At 46.4% G+C, this 17,891-nt stretch overlaps 1 protein-coding gene across 5 annotated transcripts in view; it reads right to left on the bottom strand.

Moving 5' to 3' along the window:
- Positions 1 to 4,569: 4,569 nt before the first annotated feature.
- The window catches only part of SEPTIN11 (septin 11), a 63,044-nt gene continuing 49,722 nt past the window's right edge, over positions 4,570 to 17,891 (bottom strand). For 3 of the 5 annotated variants that reach the window (XM_061354703.1, XM_061354699.1, XM_061354702.1), the window contains exons 8-10: positions 14,873 to 15,005; positions 13,647 to 13,834; positions 6,188 to 11,424 (exon numbers count right to left, since the gene is read on the bottom strand). In XM_061354703.1, the coding sequence (XP_061210687.1) occupies positions 11,391 to 11,424; positions 13,647 to 13,834; positions 14,873 to 15,005 (355 nt within the window). In that variant the 3' untranslated portion in view covers positions 6,188 to 11,390. Of the gene's footprint in view, positions 5,701 to 6,187; positions 11,425 to 13,646; positions 13,835 to 14,872; positions 15,006 to 17,891 lie in introns of those variants that run through there. The other 2 variants (XM_061354701.1, XM_061354700.1) reach the window with 2 other exon arrangements.

Genomic DNA, 17,891 nt, shown 5'->3' with positions numbered 1-17,891 from the left:
TTCCAAGTCTGGTTGTATGATTTTCACCGAAGTCAGGGACCAGTTTTACCTGGAGGCTGGAAGGGAGCTGCGCCATGCCAGACCTGTGCCAGAGCAGTTTGGTGGGGGTACAGACTGAATTCTTGCTCTTCTGGAAGCTCATCGATGACAGAGGGATTAGATTCTGTCATCTTGACACCTTCTTGCTGGCTTTGGTTCTGTGCACTTCAGGAGTTGGCCCCTCTTGCTGCCTGTCTCCTGAGGTGCCATCCTTTTTATGGTGCACAGCGCCCCATGAGCAGCTTCCCTTGGGTTTCAGCTCTCTTCCTACCCGCATCCTGGAAACCACCTCCCGAGGCCACATTTCCCAGAGGGGTGTGCACCATCCTCCCTCCCTCCAGCTATACCCATCCTCCCTGCCCTATAACCACTCCCTGACCTTTTCCGGCAGTCTGAGGGCTTCACCCAGCACACCCTGACACCTCACCTTCCACTGGGTTCTACCCCTCCACAGGTTCCTTCCTCACAGTTTAAAGGACACACTCCCCCTACCCCATATTCACCAGTATTGACACACAGGTTCTCTTGAGGATCACAGCCTTCTGCAAACATGCACAAGGAGAGGGTTTGGCACGGGGCTGGGAAAAGGAAGGTGTTGGCTTGTGCCAGCTGGCAGGGGCCTGGCTGGAACAGAAGGGAGGGAAGCTGGGCCCAAGGGGAGAGCTTTTGGTGCTGCAGGAGCAGCTCCTTAACAGATGTGTTGCTTTGAGAGAAGGCAAGAGCTTTCCTTCTCACCATTTTCTTCTCCCTAAAAGCAAGAACTTTGGGGAAAAGCAACAACTTCACTGTGCAGCAAAGGGGCAGGGGATCCTCTCTAGTGAGAAGCAGCCTGTGAGAGTCACAAAGTTCATTTTACAGTATCATCAGCTGCTGTTAGAAATAAACTTGATGAACAGTGTTACTTCTAGCTCTCCCAGAGCTAAGTGTGGTGCTGGGAAGGGTCCCTGTGTGGAAACCTTCCCACCCTCCCCAGGCTGGGCAGAGCTGGCAAAGACCTCATGAGGTTGGACTCAAACCCCTCCTTTGCTGCCCAGGGGCTACCATGCTCTGGAGCCACAGACACACACAGGCACCCCCAGCCCCAGCAGACTGCAGAGGGAGGCAGGCACCTCTTCATTTTGTTGGTACAATGGACACAGGCAACTCCACCAACAAAAACCAAGGTTCAGCAGACGAAACCTTTCCCCCACCTAATGAACCTACCTCTGCAGGGACCTGCTGTCCTCATATAGGCCCTAGAATGCTTGTGGGCCAGGTCCCTGGCTGTGTTGCCCAGGCCAGGACCTGCACATAGGCCTCCACAGGGAACCACAGCAACATCTCAAGTGGTCTTCAGCCTTGCAGCTCTCCTGCTGCTGATGCTGCAGCCATCTGTGTCTCAGGCCAGCCAGGGCAATGATGAGCTCAGGAAACAAAGGTCTGGTGTGCAGGTTTCCCGTGTTTTACAGCAAAAAAAGTGATGTTCTAAGACTGACCTGCCTTTTAAAATGAGGCACATGCCAGCAACATCCGCTCCCCCATGCAGCGAGGTCCAGCAGGTTTGGAAATAACCTGCATTGCCAAAGAAAAAAATATGTTTCCCACTTCCCATGTTCCCTTCCCACAAAAAAACCCAGGCAATGATGCAGCCCAAGTGTGACCCCCACCCATCACCTTAACACAGTACTCTGACTGTCCTGGGGTGTTGGCAGGGCTCCATGTTACTCACAGGGGAATATCCCGATGCCCGCAACTCCTCACATTCATGTGGCCTTCCCACAAACTTCGTGGCACCCCAATGCTTCACACCATGGACCTGCAAGTGATGCCGAGCACAGGGTGTGCCCTCTGTAATGCACAGGTCAAGTGAATGGCTGGCCAGTGGGGAAACCAGTTTCAAACTGCAGGATCAGTTCCCCACTGTGCTGTCTCCCTCAGGAGCACTGGGATAAACCCGCTGCATTCATCAAACCAGTGCTGACTGTGCTGATATGCATCACCACAGTCCTCAAACCAGGAAGCACCTGAGTGCATGGCACTTCCAGCAGTCATCCCAGCTTACCTTTACATACTGCACAGCTGTTACTCTTTGCAACACCCCATCTTCCCCTAGCGCCCGAGGAGATCTTGCTCTGGAGCAAACTGCACAACAGTGACCTCTGCAATTTCCTCCACAACCCTGCCTCGGTGAGATACCAAAACACTCTGCTGGGGACGCTGGGTGATACCAAGTGACACATAACCTCTCTGGGCTGTCCAACAGCAGGTTTCACACTGCTGTCCCTCCCCATGCTGACCCCTCTTCCCCTAACCATGACGGAAGTGACTCAAAAGGGCAGGTCACCTTCCCTTCCCCTCATCACCAAGGTGTGAGAAAGCCTCTCAACACTGCTCAGTTCAAACCCTTGCTCCACACTCACATCTCACTGCAAACACCACACACAGTGCTGCTCATACATGCTTTCTGCTCAATGTTCCCTCCTTCTGTCCCACCATCACCAGATTATGGAAGTCAGATGTTTCATCCTGGTTTTTCCCTCCTTACAATATCTATGGCTCAGTTTCCAGTGGACTTACCTTAAAAAAAACCCATTCAAAACAAAAAAACCCGAACAAACACCAAGACCTTCTGGCACTATCTGCCTCAACAACCTGGGACAACAAATTCCAGGTCTACTACCGGCTCTGTAGGAAACTTATTCCATGGGTTTGAGCAGATTTCTTCCTAGCCAAGTGCCTCTCTGGCTCCAGCCGTGGCGATTCGGAAACTAGCAGTTCAGCATCCACCACGCTCCCTACTTGGTATCGCAGAATCACAAATAACTTTAGGGTTCAAGGGACCTCTAGGGGACATCGGCTGCAACTTCCAGCTCACAGCAGGGCTGATCCTCCTTCTCATCTCAGCCTTTCCCTCTCCAAACGGAGGCCTCCAGGCCTCTTCAATCTCACGGGGCAGGCTGCTGCTTCATCCCGTTTATCATCAGCGCCCTTCTGTAACTCCACTATGACCTTCTGGAGACAGGAAGTCCACAGCTGCATGCAGGATTCGAGGCACCAGCGCAGCAAAACTCTAGCGCTGCAAAATAAAGGCAATTGACGCAAGTGCTGGCATTTGTTTTGTGCCGATCTGCTTCTCCTTATAGAAAGTTTTAACAGAAGTCTATTGGGAATTTAGAAGTCAACCAAGAATAGTTTTGCGCTCTGCATGCCTTGACGCAGCAGCACTACTGCTGCCGACTTCTGCCACTGATGATGAACAACCTCCTCCACCACAACCCAGCACTTGTGAAGGACAGAAGAAACATCCTAGAAGTGGAAAAGTCTCCTTCAACAGCTGGATGAAATCCCAGCAGATGGGAGTCAACCAGGATACTTCTTAGGCATTCCCAACCTGCAGATTCGGTCATGACTTCCTACTGCCACACACAAAGTTTCAGAGAGTTACAGGGAACAGCTACATGGGTAAGATGATGGGGTGAGCAGCACTTGGTACCCTCTCTTCAGGTACAGGATAAAAACAAAACACCACCAGCCCACTGTTTTTTCTTCTTACTTCCAGTAAATGATGCCCAGCCACCCACAGCTGAGCCTGAGACCCAAACCACTGCCAACAGCACAACATGGGTGACCTGACATGAGGCAGAACCCAGCAGAGTAGCTCTTGTGCTCATGCATGATCATGATCTAGGTAACAAGCGACCATTTCAAGAGAGAGGCTATAGCACTGAGGTGTGATTTCAGAGGCTAAGCTCCTACCACCACGTAAACCCATATTACAGTTCTGAAATGGAAACAAAGGCCCAACCAATGAGACACACATAAGGAAAGGATTCCTGCCCAAACAGGGGCTCTGGGGAGGGTCTCACCATGCAGGATGCTGCAGGAGCCATGCGGTGGGTGGGCAGGACTCCGGGCAAGTAACCTGCAGGGTACTGTGGCAAGTTGGAGGCTTCCATGGAGGGGGGTTGCACAGACGAGCCACAGCAAGGCCCCCGAGCCTGAGGTGGTGGTCCCTGACCCTGCCAACACTGGAAGAAAGGACACAGCACTTGTAAACCAGGCAAGACATCTCAGTAAACCCTGTCCACCTTCATGCACGTGAGGCACTGGCCACTATGTTTTGTCCTCAGAAGGCTGAATGTGAAATGTTTTCCAGATGTGGCTATCGCATGGTAAGCACTTATGGCTGCAGAGCAAGTATCACCTCAGACCCCTTAAGCCCAGAGAGCAGAACAGGCTCCATTTTTGGTATTAGCACAAGTTCTGCCCTAAGCTACATTTGTTCTAACACTGATGTCTGTTCAGTTTGGGTAACAGTCAACAATTCTATTGACACCAGGTAAATCATTACAGCATATGCGCAAGGCCAGAATTCAGTTGATCGTGGCTATACAGTCACTCAGCTCAGTGCAAAGGTTTCCAGGATAAGTGCCTTTTCTGCCACTTTAGAAAGCCAGGCCCCCTGGCTGGTGGGAGCTGATGATCATCTAACCCTTGTCACTAGAGTGCTGAGAGGTAACTGTGCCCCACAGATTTGAGACCCTTGTCAGCTTGCGCTGTCCGCACAGCCTGGAAGAGGCAAAACCTAGACTGTTTAATAGTACCTTTCCCATGGCAAGTTAAAGGAGGTGAATTCCTTGATTAAGGTTCACAGATGAAAAGAATAAATCACTAGTATTCGGTTAACAAACATTGCATCACCCCACATGAAAAGACACCCGAAGAGGATCAGGCTGTGTCCTTCTGTCTGTCCCAAACCAGATAGAGGTCATTACACCCCAAGTTTGCAAGCTTTGTTTTTACCTTCAAACAATACTTTGGTACTCCTGAAGCTTTTTGGACTGAATTCATTTCCAAGGTAAGCAAGTTCAAAAGTTTACCAACTATCCCACATTCAGGATTGTTAAAAAAATAATCAGTAATTAGGCTCCATGAAAACAAAATGAAGCCCTCAATCAATCTAAGTACAAAGTCAGCACAGCTCAGCTGTACAAGAGATGCCAACTTTGCTCCTACAGAGCAAATCAGCCATAAAATAGTAAGGCCTTGACCATTCAGAACAGGCTTCCTCAATGCACCAGCACCCAACACTGACCATCTCTGCTTTGTGCAAACACATACTGAAAACAAGAAGTCACCTATGTCTAAGGACTTCATCTCAGCACTTCTCAGAGGAGCACGGGACATACTTGTGATGAAGTCATGGTGTCCAGAGCAGCCAGACTTGATTGTTAGAGGCAGAAATGAAGTCTTCCAGATGTGCACACTCACCTCATCCACAGTCTGTCATTCTATTTGTCATGAGCAACATGCGCATATTATGGCAAAAGGAAAGAAAATTGGGAGAAAACCCAAACCAACAACTAACCCAGTGCAGTATCTCACATTAAGGCCAAGCTCTCTCCTCCAGCCGTTACCTCTGTCACTTTTGGTAGCCTCCATTCTGTCGGAGACGCGCCGGGAGCGAACAGATCCCGCACAGAGACACAGAGCACAGCACACCCTCTGACACACGGGTGAGAAACAAAAAGGGAAGGAGAGAAGGGCAGACGTGATGGAAGAATGTGATGGCTCTTCTCCTGGTGAGGGTGCCCGTAGCTGCAGGCTCTTCCAGTGCCCTACTGTCCACTGGGAGGGGGGGTGTGGGGGCTTTGGCAAGATGACGGTTACATAAAGAAGAAGCTACAGAAAAAGAGAAAAAACAGAAAAGATAAGAAACAGTGGTTCAGAATTCAAATGAAAAAGTGTGAGAGAGGAATGAAAACAAAGGAGGAACAACACTGTAAAGAAAGCCATGAAGGAAAGAGTGCACTGGGGAGGTGTCATACAAACCAACTGCACTAGAGAGGAACCCAAACATCTCCAAGATACTGGCTGATGTGCAGAACAAGCTGACAACTGCCACAAAAAGCAAGGGACAAACACCAGAACAGCCCTACCAAGGCATCTCAAAGGGATGGGATGGGAGCCTGCTGGGAAACCTTGCACTTCCTCAGCCCCTCTTGTCACACCATTACAGAATGGCAACATCAAAACTAAGTCACAAAGGCCACGCCAAGACCAAAGCGTTTGGGTGAAAATGTATTAACCCCCCCCCCCCCCTTCAAGTGTTGGCACTATTTGTACATATAACCTAAAGCACAGACAAGAAATAACTGAACTTATGCTATAAGGTTATTAATCAATTTGTAATTCAAAACCTGAAATATTTTAACATCAAATAAAGTGACAATATCTAACAGATGCATACATATAATTTGCATTAACACTGTATGTAGGTTACACAATTTAGTTACAAACATGGGTTATTTTCAAATAGCAAGATAATAAAGTTCTACATCTATAGTTTAAGGCAATCAGGATATTAAAAAAAGTATACAAATACAATATTTCTACTGCTGTTCACAGCTTTATTTCCCATTAATTAAAAAAACCCTTCATATTTGTACAGTTCCATGCTGAGACGTGCTGGTGAGAGAGCATCACTGGGCATCATACACCGCAAATACAACCAGGGCCTGCAGAGAACAGACCACTACGCACTCTTCTAACATAACATCTCAGAAGGGCAAATGGCAACTGGATTCAAATGGACAGATGTGATATGATCACACACAAAAAGACATTTCTGTTCTTACACGGACGGTTTAGGAGAAGCAGAATGAAAGCTACCCGCAAAAACCACTGGTCATGTTAAATACAGACATGCTCAAAGAGAGGCACAGAGATACAAATCTCTTTGATGGGATTTCAAGGTGTTAAAAGCACACACAGGGAGGGACAGGAGTCACAGAGGAGCCCAGGAGGGAGGATGCCAGTCATTGCTGTCTCCCCTCCTCAGCAGTGCCACACACCAAGGAGATGCAAGGTGATGCATTTAACGACCATGAACTCAAAGGGTACCTTCCTACTTGGTGCCCTCCTGGAAAAGTAACTGCAACTCCAGTGAGGTTCTGGGGTTCATTCCATGCCCTGAGAACACCATCATTCCAGGAACACATTTTAGTGTGCTACCCTGCTCCTTTGTATTATTCTAAGGTTTGAAATCCACCTTGTCAGGAATGGGCAGCATTATTAGCCGGGTATCATCACTACCTAACACACATTAAAGGCTGCAGTACCTCTCAAGCAAGGCTTATGCCCATGGTTCCACCAGCTGGCTTGCTAGCCACAAGCATGCAGGGAGGCTGTAGAGGGTTGCTTTAGGCAGTCAGCAGGAGCTGGATGTTGTGTTCCCTATGGCTTCTTTTCAACATCTCAGCAGAAGCAGATTATTGCAGGAAGTTTAGGAGTAGTTTTAACCACGCCACTTGTAAGTAAGCGGACTTAAAGAACCCTCCCAGAAAAACAGCTGGTTTTGTATCAGTAGTGAGGCAGAAAGGGTGAGTCTCTTACTACTGTACTTACATGCAAAGGTGAGAGCACATCCAACTAGATTTGAGTGCATCATTTACTCCATGCAGAATCAGGGGCTACTGTGAAAAAACGCATAAGAAAAGAAAGAAGTGCAGCAGTAACAACCTAAACATGGCCCAAGGGTTTAAGGAAGGAAGAAAAATGTCACTTAACATCTCCTTTCGCAAGAGAAATAAAAGAGTACCTTTAACTTCTGTAAGTTTATGGTTTAGTCCCAGTTTCTCCACAGCAGGTTGCTTTTTGCTGGAGAAAGAAACTGAATCAAAAGTATATTAATGCACTTGGCCACAGCTTTCTGACAAAAAAATATATGACTCAGCTGATTTCCCCTGCTAAACATCCCTTGAAGGGCTGTTAAATGAAGCAGGACAAATAAATGTTAAAATGAAGTTTTCTACTTGGCACAAACCACTGGTAATTAAAAAGAGGACATGCACAGAGACAGCTGAAGCAAAGCACACTGCCACAAGCATTCCATGATGTGCCTATGATGTGACTGTAAAAAAACCTCGGGCCAAAGCCCCATCTTTTTCTGTGATAACTCAAGATTTTAAGGCTGGGTTTGCCAGAAGTCATAACCACCATTTACTTTTTCCAAACAATCCCCTAGCAAACCTATTTAACTTGACAAAAAGGGCATCGTGGCTGATAGACCAGGAGGTCAAAAAAAAAAACCCCACAAACCAACAAACACCCCTCCAAAAAGGGAAAAGGCTCAACTATTTTATTTCCAGCTTATTTATCTCCAATCAATTTTTGCTGTCTGTCCAAGACAACCTATTTAGATATGCTCTTCCCACAGCCAGTGTTTAAGCAGTGAGAGTTAAAAAGCAAGACAACCCATCAGCTAGCCTCCAAGCAGATTTTCACAATGCAACACCTGAGAATAGGTGATAATTCCGCCTTCACCCGTCCCCCAAAGATGCAAGAACTTCCATTCCAGAACCAAGCAAAGAACTGCAATGCATGAGACTCAGGTGGAAAGAGTTATTGTAAAGAGTGTATTACAGAACAGGAGGCTACCTAGCTAGGAGCAGTGGAAATGCTGGGCGTGCATCAGCAGAAGAGAAAGATATCTCGAAGTTATAAGATAAGCAGGGCTTGCCACTTCTTGGTAATGAACGGAAAGACTCTGTCCAAAAAGCAGCGGCATAGAAAACACACATTAAACAGACCCATTTCCTTATGATTAGTCTCCTTTGCACATTCAAGGAATATGTGAATGGGATGTGGTCCCTGCTGCAGGCATGCTGGTGGAGAGCATGGGGAATGTGTGTCCAGGCACCCTCGGCTTGTGGAGAGCACAGGGAATGTGTGTCCAGGCACCATCATTGCCTTGACATGAAATTCTGGATCCCACAGCTTTGCAAATCTGTTTATAAAGACATGCAGGAACCTTTCTGAAGGGTCTATGAGGATGCTGATGCTATGTCCTCTCCCCACCCAGGTATCTGATTCCGTAAGGGCTGCTAAGATGGTGCACATGGGAAACCAGGGACTATTTTAAATGAGGTTTGAAAGGTTATGGTCAGACATGGGAAGCAGTAATAAGAAATGGTCCTTCTCCCAGGCACCTGCAGCACTGCTGGGCTCCCACTGCAGCATTCAGCAGGTAGCTACTACACTGAACTGGAAGGGTGGCTGCAAAAAAACGCCAGCATATGACAGTAAATCCAAAACAACTAATATGATCAAGTCAGACAACAAGAACAGGAACTAATCAAAAATATCATGCAAATGTAATGGCATGCAAGGTTGGTTAAACTTTTGTTATCTACACACATATACCCCCTCCCACTCTCCCAACACCAGGACTCCTGTTGTTCTAACACATTAGGTATTGAAGGAATATGGGTTGGACTAGACTCCAGGGCTCAGCCACACTAGGGACTAGGCTTATACAGCAGTAATTCCCCAAGGCTGGTCTCTGTGGACCCAGGGACCCCTTTAGCACACAGCTGTTGCTACCACGAGTGGGGCAGGCCAGCAGCACTGAGGATCTGATCCAGTCAATGATGCTCACCCGAGCTACTGATGTCCGGCCCTGACTCTCAGCTCCAATCTGGGGCCAAGAATGACTTCCTGCTGCTGGTTTTGATGAGAAAAATACATGGAATCATTACCTTGCCCCTCCACCCACCCCTGAGCTTCCAGTTGCATACAGTCCTGTACCCAATCCTTCTTCCTTCTTGTTCCCACTATGTTATTAGATGAGTTAATAGTCATTTATGTTAAATAGGGGAGGGGGGGGGAAGAGAAAAAAAAAAAAAAGGTAAGAAAACAGATGGCAGAGACACATTACTGCAAAAGCAGGTGAATGCAGGAACATCCTTGGCTGGACAGGCTTTATGTGAAGCTTGCACTGCAAGTTAAAAAAAAGAACAAAAAAATAAAAAAGTTAGCAATAGTAGAACTCAAAATGAAAAAATAATAAAAAAAAAAAAACAAAACCAAAAACCAAAATCCAAGGAAGCTGGAAGAGGCGACACCAGCAACCCGCTCTGGTGGGTGGGCATGCAGATGGATTATGGAATTATAAAGAAATTAAACCTCGAGGCTGGGCTCTACTCTGGCCTATGACAAGCAAAAGCAAAAAGAAAACCCAAGGGGGAAGGACTACTGACCGACCAGCCACCTCAGTTAGTCAAGGCTATAGCCTGTAACCACACCATGCTTGGTGTCTTTAAGCTTCAATTTAAGAATGCGCATGGCTGGGGGGTGCGGCTGCAGGTGTCAGGTTTGGGTCACTTCACATGGGTGCTGTCGCAGCAGGCTGTGTGCTTAGCCTGTACCCAAACTTGGGTATCTCACATCTGGGCAGCATGATGTCCCCCAGCACTTCAGCACATCAGCTTTCAGAACCATGTCAGATCCTTCAGACATCAACAAACCCCTCTTCTTACAGGGTGTTGGGCCATATAACATGTGTTACAGCTCTGGGATTGCTATGGGATTAAGCTTGGCCCGTAATGGGCAGACCAGTCATGATGGACTGGAAACAAGTTTTTCATCTTATTTTCACAAGCAGGCTGTAATAAACAGAAAGAAAGCCCAAACAGATGGTCCCAGCTCCTGGGGAATTGGAGAATGAGCAAGTAACACAACGAGACATGCTGAGGCATGCATGTGGCTATCTACCAGACAACAGGCAAGCACCAGAAAGCTACCTGCTGCTCCTATTTGGTTTTGCCAAGTCCATTGCCAGGAACCATCTCCAGATTGCTCAGATTCAAAGCACAGTCCCTCCCCAAAATTAGAGCAGGGGCTTGGTAAGTAATGTTCAGCCCCACATTCAGGGAAGTACTTGAGTATGCTTTATTCTACAGATACACAAGTGTCTGAGGTACATGGATGTGCTGTCCTGAAGACAGCACACCTTCTGTCATCAGGCTAGAGCTGCAACAATTTTAGATGGAAAAACACGTAAACTATAGGAATCTGAGAAATGGATTACACAGAAAAATAATAATTTAAAAAGTATATAAAGACAAGCTGTTCCTACAGGAACAGCCTTGAAATCAAGAAGGCCAAGTTCTCCTTCACGGAGTTAGGCCAGCAGCAGATTTCACTCCAAGCCTTCCCTCTGGCTTACACAGCAGAAAGGAAAGTTTCTGTTGTCCAAGTTGGAGAAATTGGATCCCACCTTAAGAAAAAAGCATTCCTGTTAATTACTTCTGGGGAAGCTACAAGGATCGTGCATGGCAAGGATTTCCTCTGGCAACTGCACAGGAGCCACCACAGTCCATGTCAGCACAGAGAAAGGTTGAAAGCCTTACCTATAGAAACTGCTTTTCATTAGAGTGCAAGGAGAAACTTAAAGCCTTTAGAAAACCCAAGGTGTGCTACAAGGCAGAAGCATCAGCATTTCCCTCTAAAGCCACCATTAGTAACTCAGACACTACAGAACACTAGAAGCGGTTACAGCACCTGGTGTGGAGTGACACTGAAAAGACACACTAAAACACGTGCACGTTCCTCATGACTGGATTTCTGTGAATGCATCAGCAAAGCAGAAACTCTGTTTGTCATGGTTGCTAGAAACATCTGTATATCACACCCACAAGACTGCACATGTGCCAGCCAACTTCAGAGAACCAAGTAATAGCTAACACTGCCTACCAAAAGTCACAAACCTCACAGAGCTCCCCAGGCTGTTATATACTGCACTGGCCTATATCTGTATCTGTATCTAAGAGGTGAAAAAACTGACCACAGAGTTATTAAAAATGTTAAGCTACCAACTCTGTGCAAGAGGTAAGAAAAAGGGCCTTCAAAATTTTCTGTTCTTTTTAGGAAAAGCCTGAATTCTCATGCGAAACATGATTGGTGTTCCAGCCTATCCTATTTACAGGCATCCTAGCAGAATGGTGTTTCAGCATGCTTGGACGTTAGCTGCCAACACTGTTCCTACAGCTCAGCATGATCAGTTTGTAATGATTTCTTTACCCAAGCAGAGCATGCAGCACACAAGCACTCTCTGTATTTCAGCGGGTGCCCAAGGCCAGGCTCTCAGTTCACATAAAGCAGCAGGGCTCCATAGGAGCTACGTCAATTTGGAACAGCTGAGGAACCAGTCCTAGGTCCCTCCCCACCTACCCTGGGACAAGCAATAAATGGTGGGCACTGACCCAGCAGCAGAGACAGGGGACACGCAGTAAGCATCAGCGTAACTTCCCAAAGTACAAAAATAGACTCATATATATGCAACACAACAGAATCTCATAGGCTCAGGCTGTAAGACAGTTCAGACCTGGCTTAAGTTCCCAGGTTAGCAAGGGAGACACAAGTGTCAATACCACATCCCTGCTAGCATTTTGGTTCTTTCAACAGTGACAGCTTTGTGTTAATAGGGTAGGTTACTCTGCCAGTCTGTTAAGGAATGGACCCCTTCACTATCTGCTATTAGGAGAAGCTTGGAACTGTCATTTTTATGTGTGGGTTAAAGAAGCCTTTCCCAGTGAGATTTGCTGCATCACCATCTCTACAGCTTTCCCAACTGCTGCTGTCAGCTAGTGCTGTTATCATAGGTGACCCAGAAAGGACTTGCATGAGTGTTCCCTTACTCAGGAGGGAAAAAGCAAATGGAAACTGTGACAGGAGGCCTCAAAGCAGACCTCTGTTGCAGTAACCCGTCTTGCTGTGCTAGACTTCACCTCTGCAACAGCTGTCTGGCTTCACTGTACATACCACATCAAAGTGGAGCTTGTGTTCTGGTTCTTAAAAGTACAGTGAAGTAACCTGTATCATGTAGTAAGTAGGGGTCTTTTGCATTGATGGCAAGGTCAAGATAGCCATCTCCACGTAGAGGCTGCCATAAGTAGGTAACATCGATTCAGATTAATCTAGAGCTCAAGGTTTTCAGCAGAGCTTTGCAGGAACTGAGCCCAAGTCAATGGCAATGTTCCTCCAGTTTCAGTGGAAGCGGAGTCAGGTCCAAACCGAGCACAGCTGAAAATCCTGCCTCCAAATACTGACCATGGGACTGGCTCTGTCCACAGATACACCTGGTGCCTACTAAGTTGCTGGAATCTCAGAGTACTGTAAGGTATACAATTATATTCCTAGCATACAAATATAAAACAGTAGAAGAACACTATCTTTACTAAAAAGTATGGCTTTCTTAGCTTATTATGTCAACTTGATACAGCTACAAATGCCATTTACCTGCAAATATGGTACCATAGTAGTTTGTTGTTAAAAAAAAACCCACAAAATCAAACCTTGTTTTTAAAGCAAGCTCCCAAGTATCCACTTTTGGCACTAAAATTTCCCATGTGAAAATAACATGGTGGTTTTGTTTTCTAATTTACTTCTATTTACAATTATAACCTTAAAGAATAAGACCTGGAGGCTACTCTTAGGTGAAACAAAAGACAGGTAGAGACCCCCTTAATAATTTTGGCTCAGGCAGATAAATCTGAGTCCAGAACATCCCAGAGCTGGACAGACCACACGTCAAACCTCCACCATCCGACTGCTCTCCCATACCAGTCAGACTGACATAAAATCTGAAGGTACTCTTCTAGAAAAAAATTAAGATCATGTCCCTGGCCCACCCTTTAGAAAAAAATACTTTATTTCATCAGGCTGATCAAAGCCCAGGTTCCAGTCTGGTAATGGGGAAAAGCAAATACAGACATGCACCAAGAAATTAAAAACAACCTCCCAAATGGTAACAAAGCCTACTAAGGATGTGGGTGACATCCGCTTACTTTTTCTTGTCCTTGTCTTTCTTGGTTTGTTGAGAACCTGCCTGCTGAGCCTGTGACTGTAATAGCTGAGCTGCTGCCTTCTTCTTTTGAAAGTTGTTCAGCTCTTCCTCAAGTTCCTTCTTTTTGTCTTCCACTTTTTTCTTCTCTTCTTGGTGAGTCCTCTTTAGATGGTCAAACTTTTCATGAAGCTGCCAGGACAGAGACAATGAGAATTGGACAGGAAGAGAAGAATGTTTCACCCCAGTTACTGGTAATGATGCCTGAAGTAGTTTCACTGCCAGTGAGGCCTCCCAGCATTAATAACAAGTCACTGGCCTGTCCCAAGCACGCCTGACTTTGTGAGAAAAGCCCTGCAGTTCACATACACTTGCACACATGAATGGCAGGAATTTCAGCTACTGTAGGAATATGACAGATCAGGAATATGGTGGTGACATCCCATGTCCCATCCCTCATTACTTCGTATCTAGCATATGCTCTCATGATCAAGCAAAGCAAGAAAACATGGCCATTCAGGGTCTTCTCTGGGGCTCTTTACCTCTGTACAAGTACACACTCCTCCATGAGGCCCCAAAAACCAACTCCTTTCACTAGCAGGATATCTACATTTTCTCTGTCCCATGGTAACCATGCTGACCTACACACACTGAGCAAGCCATGGTAGAGCAGCTCTCAAAGAACTCTTATCACCTTCCTCAACTATGCTGAGTGGGACTTAGGCCATATGGGAAGTCCTTTTCTACTTACTGGAAGTCTCCAGAAAGGCGTGACTGCTAAAGGGCAGCACAGGCTGTACCACAGCTATAGATCCACTGCAAATCAGCATCACTCTGAGCAGCAAATAGTCTCTCCTTTGGGTGGGACTGAAGGGGAGAGGGAGCAGAGAGGACTCCCACATTTCTGCAGGGCATATAGCAGCTGCCACTGTCACTCTGCAGTGCCTCCCACGGTATGTATCCTCCTCCAGGTGCCAAAACCCAGGAAATACTCCTGCTCCATTTTACAGGCACAGAAAAGCATCAGATGACTTGTGTGATGGGGTTACACCACCAGTCCATGGCAGGACTGGGAAGCAAGTTCACATCTGCTTCTTGGGACTGTTTATGCACAGCAAGTACCTTTGCAGGCTTCATGTTGGAATCCGAATCCTCACTTTCTCAGGGATCTCTTGAGAAAGCCCCAGCCTAAACCCTCACACACAGCCCCATAAATTATAACATACTCACATCTTTCTCTGCTTCCTTTAACTCTGCTTCCTTCTCCTTCACTCGCATGACAAACATCTGCCTCATTTCATCTTCCTTCTTCTGGAGTTCGCCCAGGAATTCGTTCCTCTTTGCTTCGTAAGTCTCTTGGAGACTAATAAAACACAGGAAAAACAAATAGTCAGAGATGTGTTTCAAGCAGTCAGGAGTATCCATCCTTTTGTGATCTTACCACATTGCCTTGTCACAGAACATCATCAGAGGTCCCTGACTACAAAAGAGGCACGATCACCTCCACCGAAACCAGTGCTAGCTTGCTAGGTGGCAGCAGCGGGAGATAGATTGACAAGGAAAAAAACAGCACACAGTTCAGGATCCTGCATACCACTTAGCAGGGATGATGACTGTCATTAAAAATAGACAAACACTACATAAGCAGTCCCTGGTGCTCCCATGGCCTGTGATCTTTTTAAATCACACCTCCTCAGTTCTCCCACCGTTTGTCCCTAATCTCGTCATTTGAAGTGCAAGATGTGTGGAAGAGACACATGCATATCACAGTGTGAAATCTGGCTTTACATAGTTCATTAAGCATGACACTGACACACAGCAAAACTCATGTTCACTACTCATTGCTAATGGATTCAGATCAGGGGCTTTATTTAGATCAAGGCACGTTGGGAGACCTCTCTTTCCCCTTTAGCTGTCAAAGGAGGAAAAAATCAAGCCTTTGTGAACAAGCTACAGCATTCCTCCTCCAAATAACCATGTTACTGAATTCCTTCATTCCTTTATTCCCCCTCTACTTCTTGGCATTCCTTTCTTTCCCCAGCAAAGATCTGGGACACAAAATACGTTGTCCACACACCTCTGAGATTTTCAGAGCCTCTTAGGAACTCTGGACACCACATTCCTCTTCATTTTATTCCTTAAATGGATTTCGCTATTTCCTCCATAATGATAGTGTGGGAATGACAACTATTTCCCTCAAGATGCATTTTTTGAAAATGCATTTTTAAAGGGAAAACTCCACTGATATCACACAGATACACTGCATTTCTGCACCTTTGGCTAAGGACCACCTTAACCAAACTTGACACTGCTAATTTACAGGCATTTCAGTTAGAACAAGGCAAGATGGATCTCTGGATTCTTAACTAAATCAAGAACCACAACATTCACGGCAGACAGAGATCATAATACTTCAACCCAAAGATCCCTAAAATTTAGCCTTGGATTTAATCCTCTCACTGTGGACACTGAAACTTAAATTCATAAACCCTTCTGAAAGGTCTGGCTCAAGCCTAGGAAAACCCTGAGGGCAGATTAACCTTGAATACTCAGTGAGCAAGAACTGAATTTGCAATTAGTGACACACTATACTAGGGAGCAGCAGAGCCTTTCAGACCGAAACAGAAAACTCCACATGCTGCTCATAGTATCCTGTATTGCACAAATTTCTTGCAAAGCTCATTTCCAAAAACACAATGCCAGCTGATGGGCAAGCAGGAAAAGGCTGGCACGAATGACGGTGCCAGGGTTTTGCTGTTAAATTTTCCCAGGTTCAATGCTAAACCCAGCTTAAAGCTTCGAAACTCAGCTCTAACCTAAAGCCAGCAAGCTTAATTTTATACTGAAGTGACTCTGACTTCCAGACAAACAAAGTTCTTGGAGAAACCGGCCTCGCAGCTCCAGGCTGCATCTGATAAGAGCACTTAGAGCTCTAAGGAATAACAGTCCAAAGTGACTGGGATCCCTGCAGCTTCTCCCAAAGACGACTGGGGAATTTGGTTTTTAAGTACACAACCACATGAACCTAGATTACAGGAGTAACTCGATTCACCAATACACCCCCACATACTGGATGATGCCCTCACAAATAACATTCTTTGCCAAAAAATGGGTTGAGAAAAATAACTAGAGCAGCAGAGAAACCAGCCCACACAGAGGACCCGTTTCACAGAGCAGATGTCTACGGGGGCACTGGTGCTCCCTCCTCACCTCCTGCAGCTTGGACAAGCATTAAGGTCCTGGCCAGCACCGCCACCCTCCCTTTTTCACACCTCGCACAAGCATCCAGACAGCACCAGTGGTTTGCTGGGGTCTCCTGCCCTGCTCACCTTGAGACTCACAAAAGGCTCCTAGCTCCTGGCTGATGCAAACCGGCTGAAGAGTGGCGGTCCCTGTGGCTCCCAGGGCCCATTCTGAGGGAACAGGCATCCTTTGATCCCTGGTCTCACAAGGAAGATCAGAAAGAACCAAACCTCCTGTTTTCCTCATTTCAGATATACATCAGCCTCGTCCAGACAGCTTGGGATCATGGATTTTGTTTGTTTATTGGAGGAAGAGGCACCCAGAGCAAACGGTTCTCAATCTGCACGTACCAGATGGAGAAATTCTGTACATTTTAATTTCCTTTCTACTTATAGCTTGGTTAAAAGAGGCCTCGTGTACAGGAAGCAATGGAAATTCCTCAGATTCCTCAAAGGGAAGGGCTGACCCCATCTTAAGCCATTGCTCTCCAGAAAGGACATCCAATAAAGCCTCACACTTGGGCTTTAGTAACAGAACTGGCCTTGACTGATTCCAGCAGAGTTTCTGTGCTGCAAAAGAAATGCAGCTGCATAAACTCAGCAAGTCAAATTCTGAACTGATGCAAACTCTGTTGTACTGCAGACCTTGCTCAGCTCACCATGGAGTACTGTTTCCCAGAAACATGAACACAAGGCCCCCACTCTGCTTCAGCTCTGAAGCCAGCTAGCTTTCTCCTGTTGAGGATCAGAGATGAACCATGCCTGTGGCTACCTGTGGAAGCCAGCAGCATGGCTGCTGTCTCAGGGATTGGCACACCAATTCCTGATATGTATGTGTTATGGGGATAAATCCATACTGATAAATTTAATTCTGAATGCCTTCTCCTGGAGCAGAAGAATGTGGAATGTTGCTAAGGCACTGGGCTCAATTATTGGGGAAAAGCTGGGGAGGAATGGGAAACAGGAAATTTAAGGAGAAAACAAACACTCTCTCCCAAATTCCCACA

Source organism: Neopsephotus bourkii, unplaced genomic scaffold, assembly GCF_033783945.1.
Source record: "Neopsephotus bourkii isolate Nb327-2 ecotype Australia unplaced genomic scaffold, CSIRO-AGI_Nbou_v1 NB_741, whole genome shotgun sequence".
Lineage (NCBI taxonomy): Eukaryota > Metazoa > Chordata > Aves > Psittaciformes > Psittacidae > Neopsephotus > Neopsephotus bourkii.
This window is presented reverse-complemented; position numbering and strand designations above follow the sequence as displayed.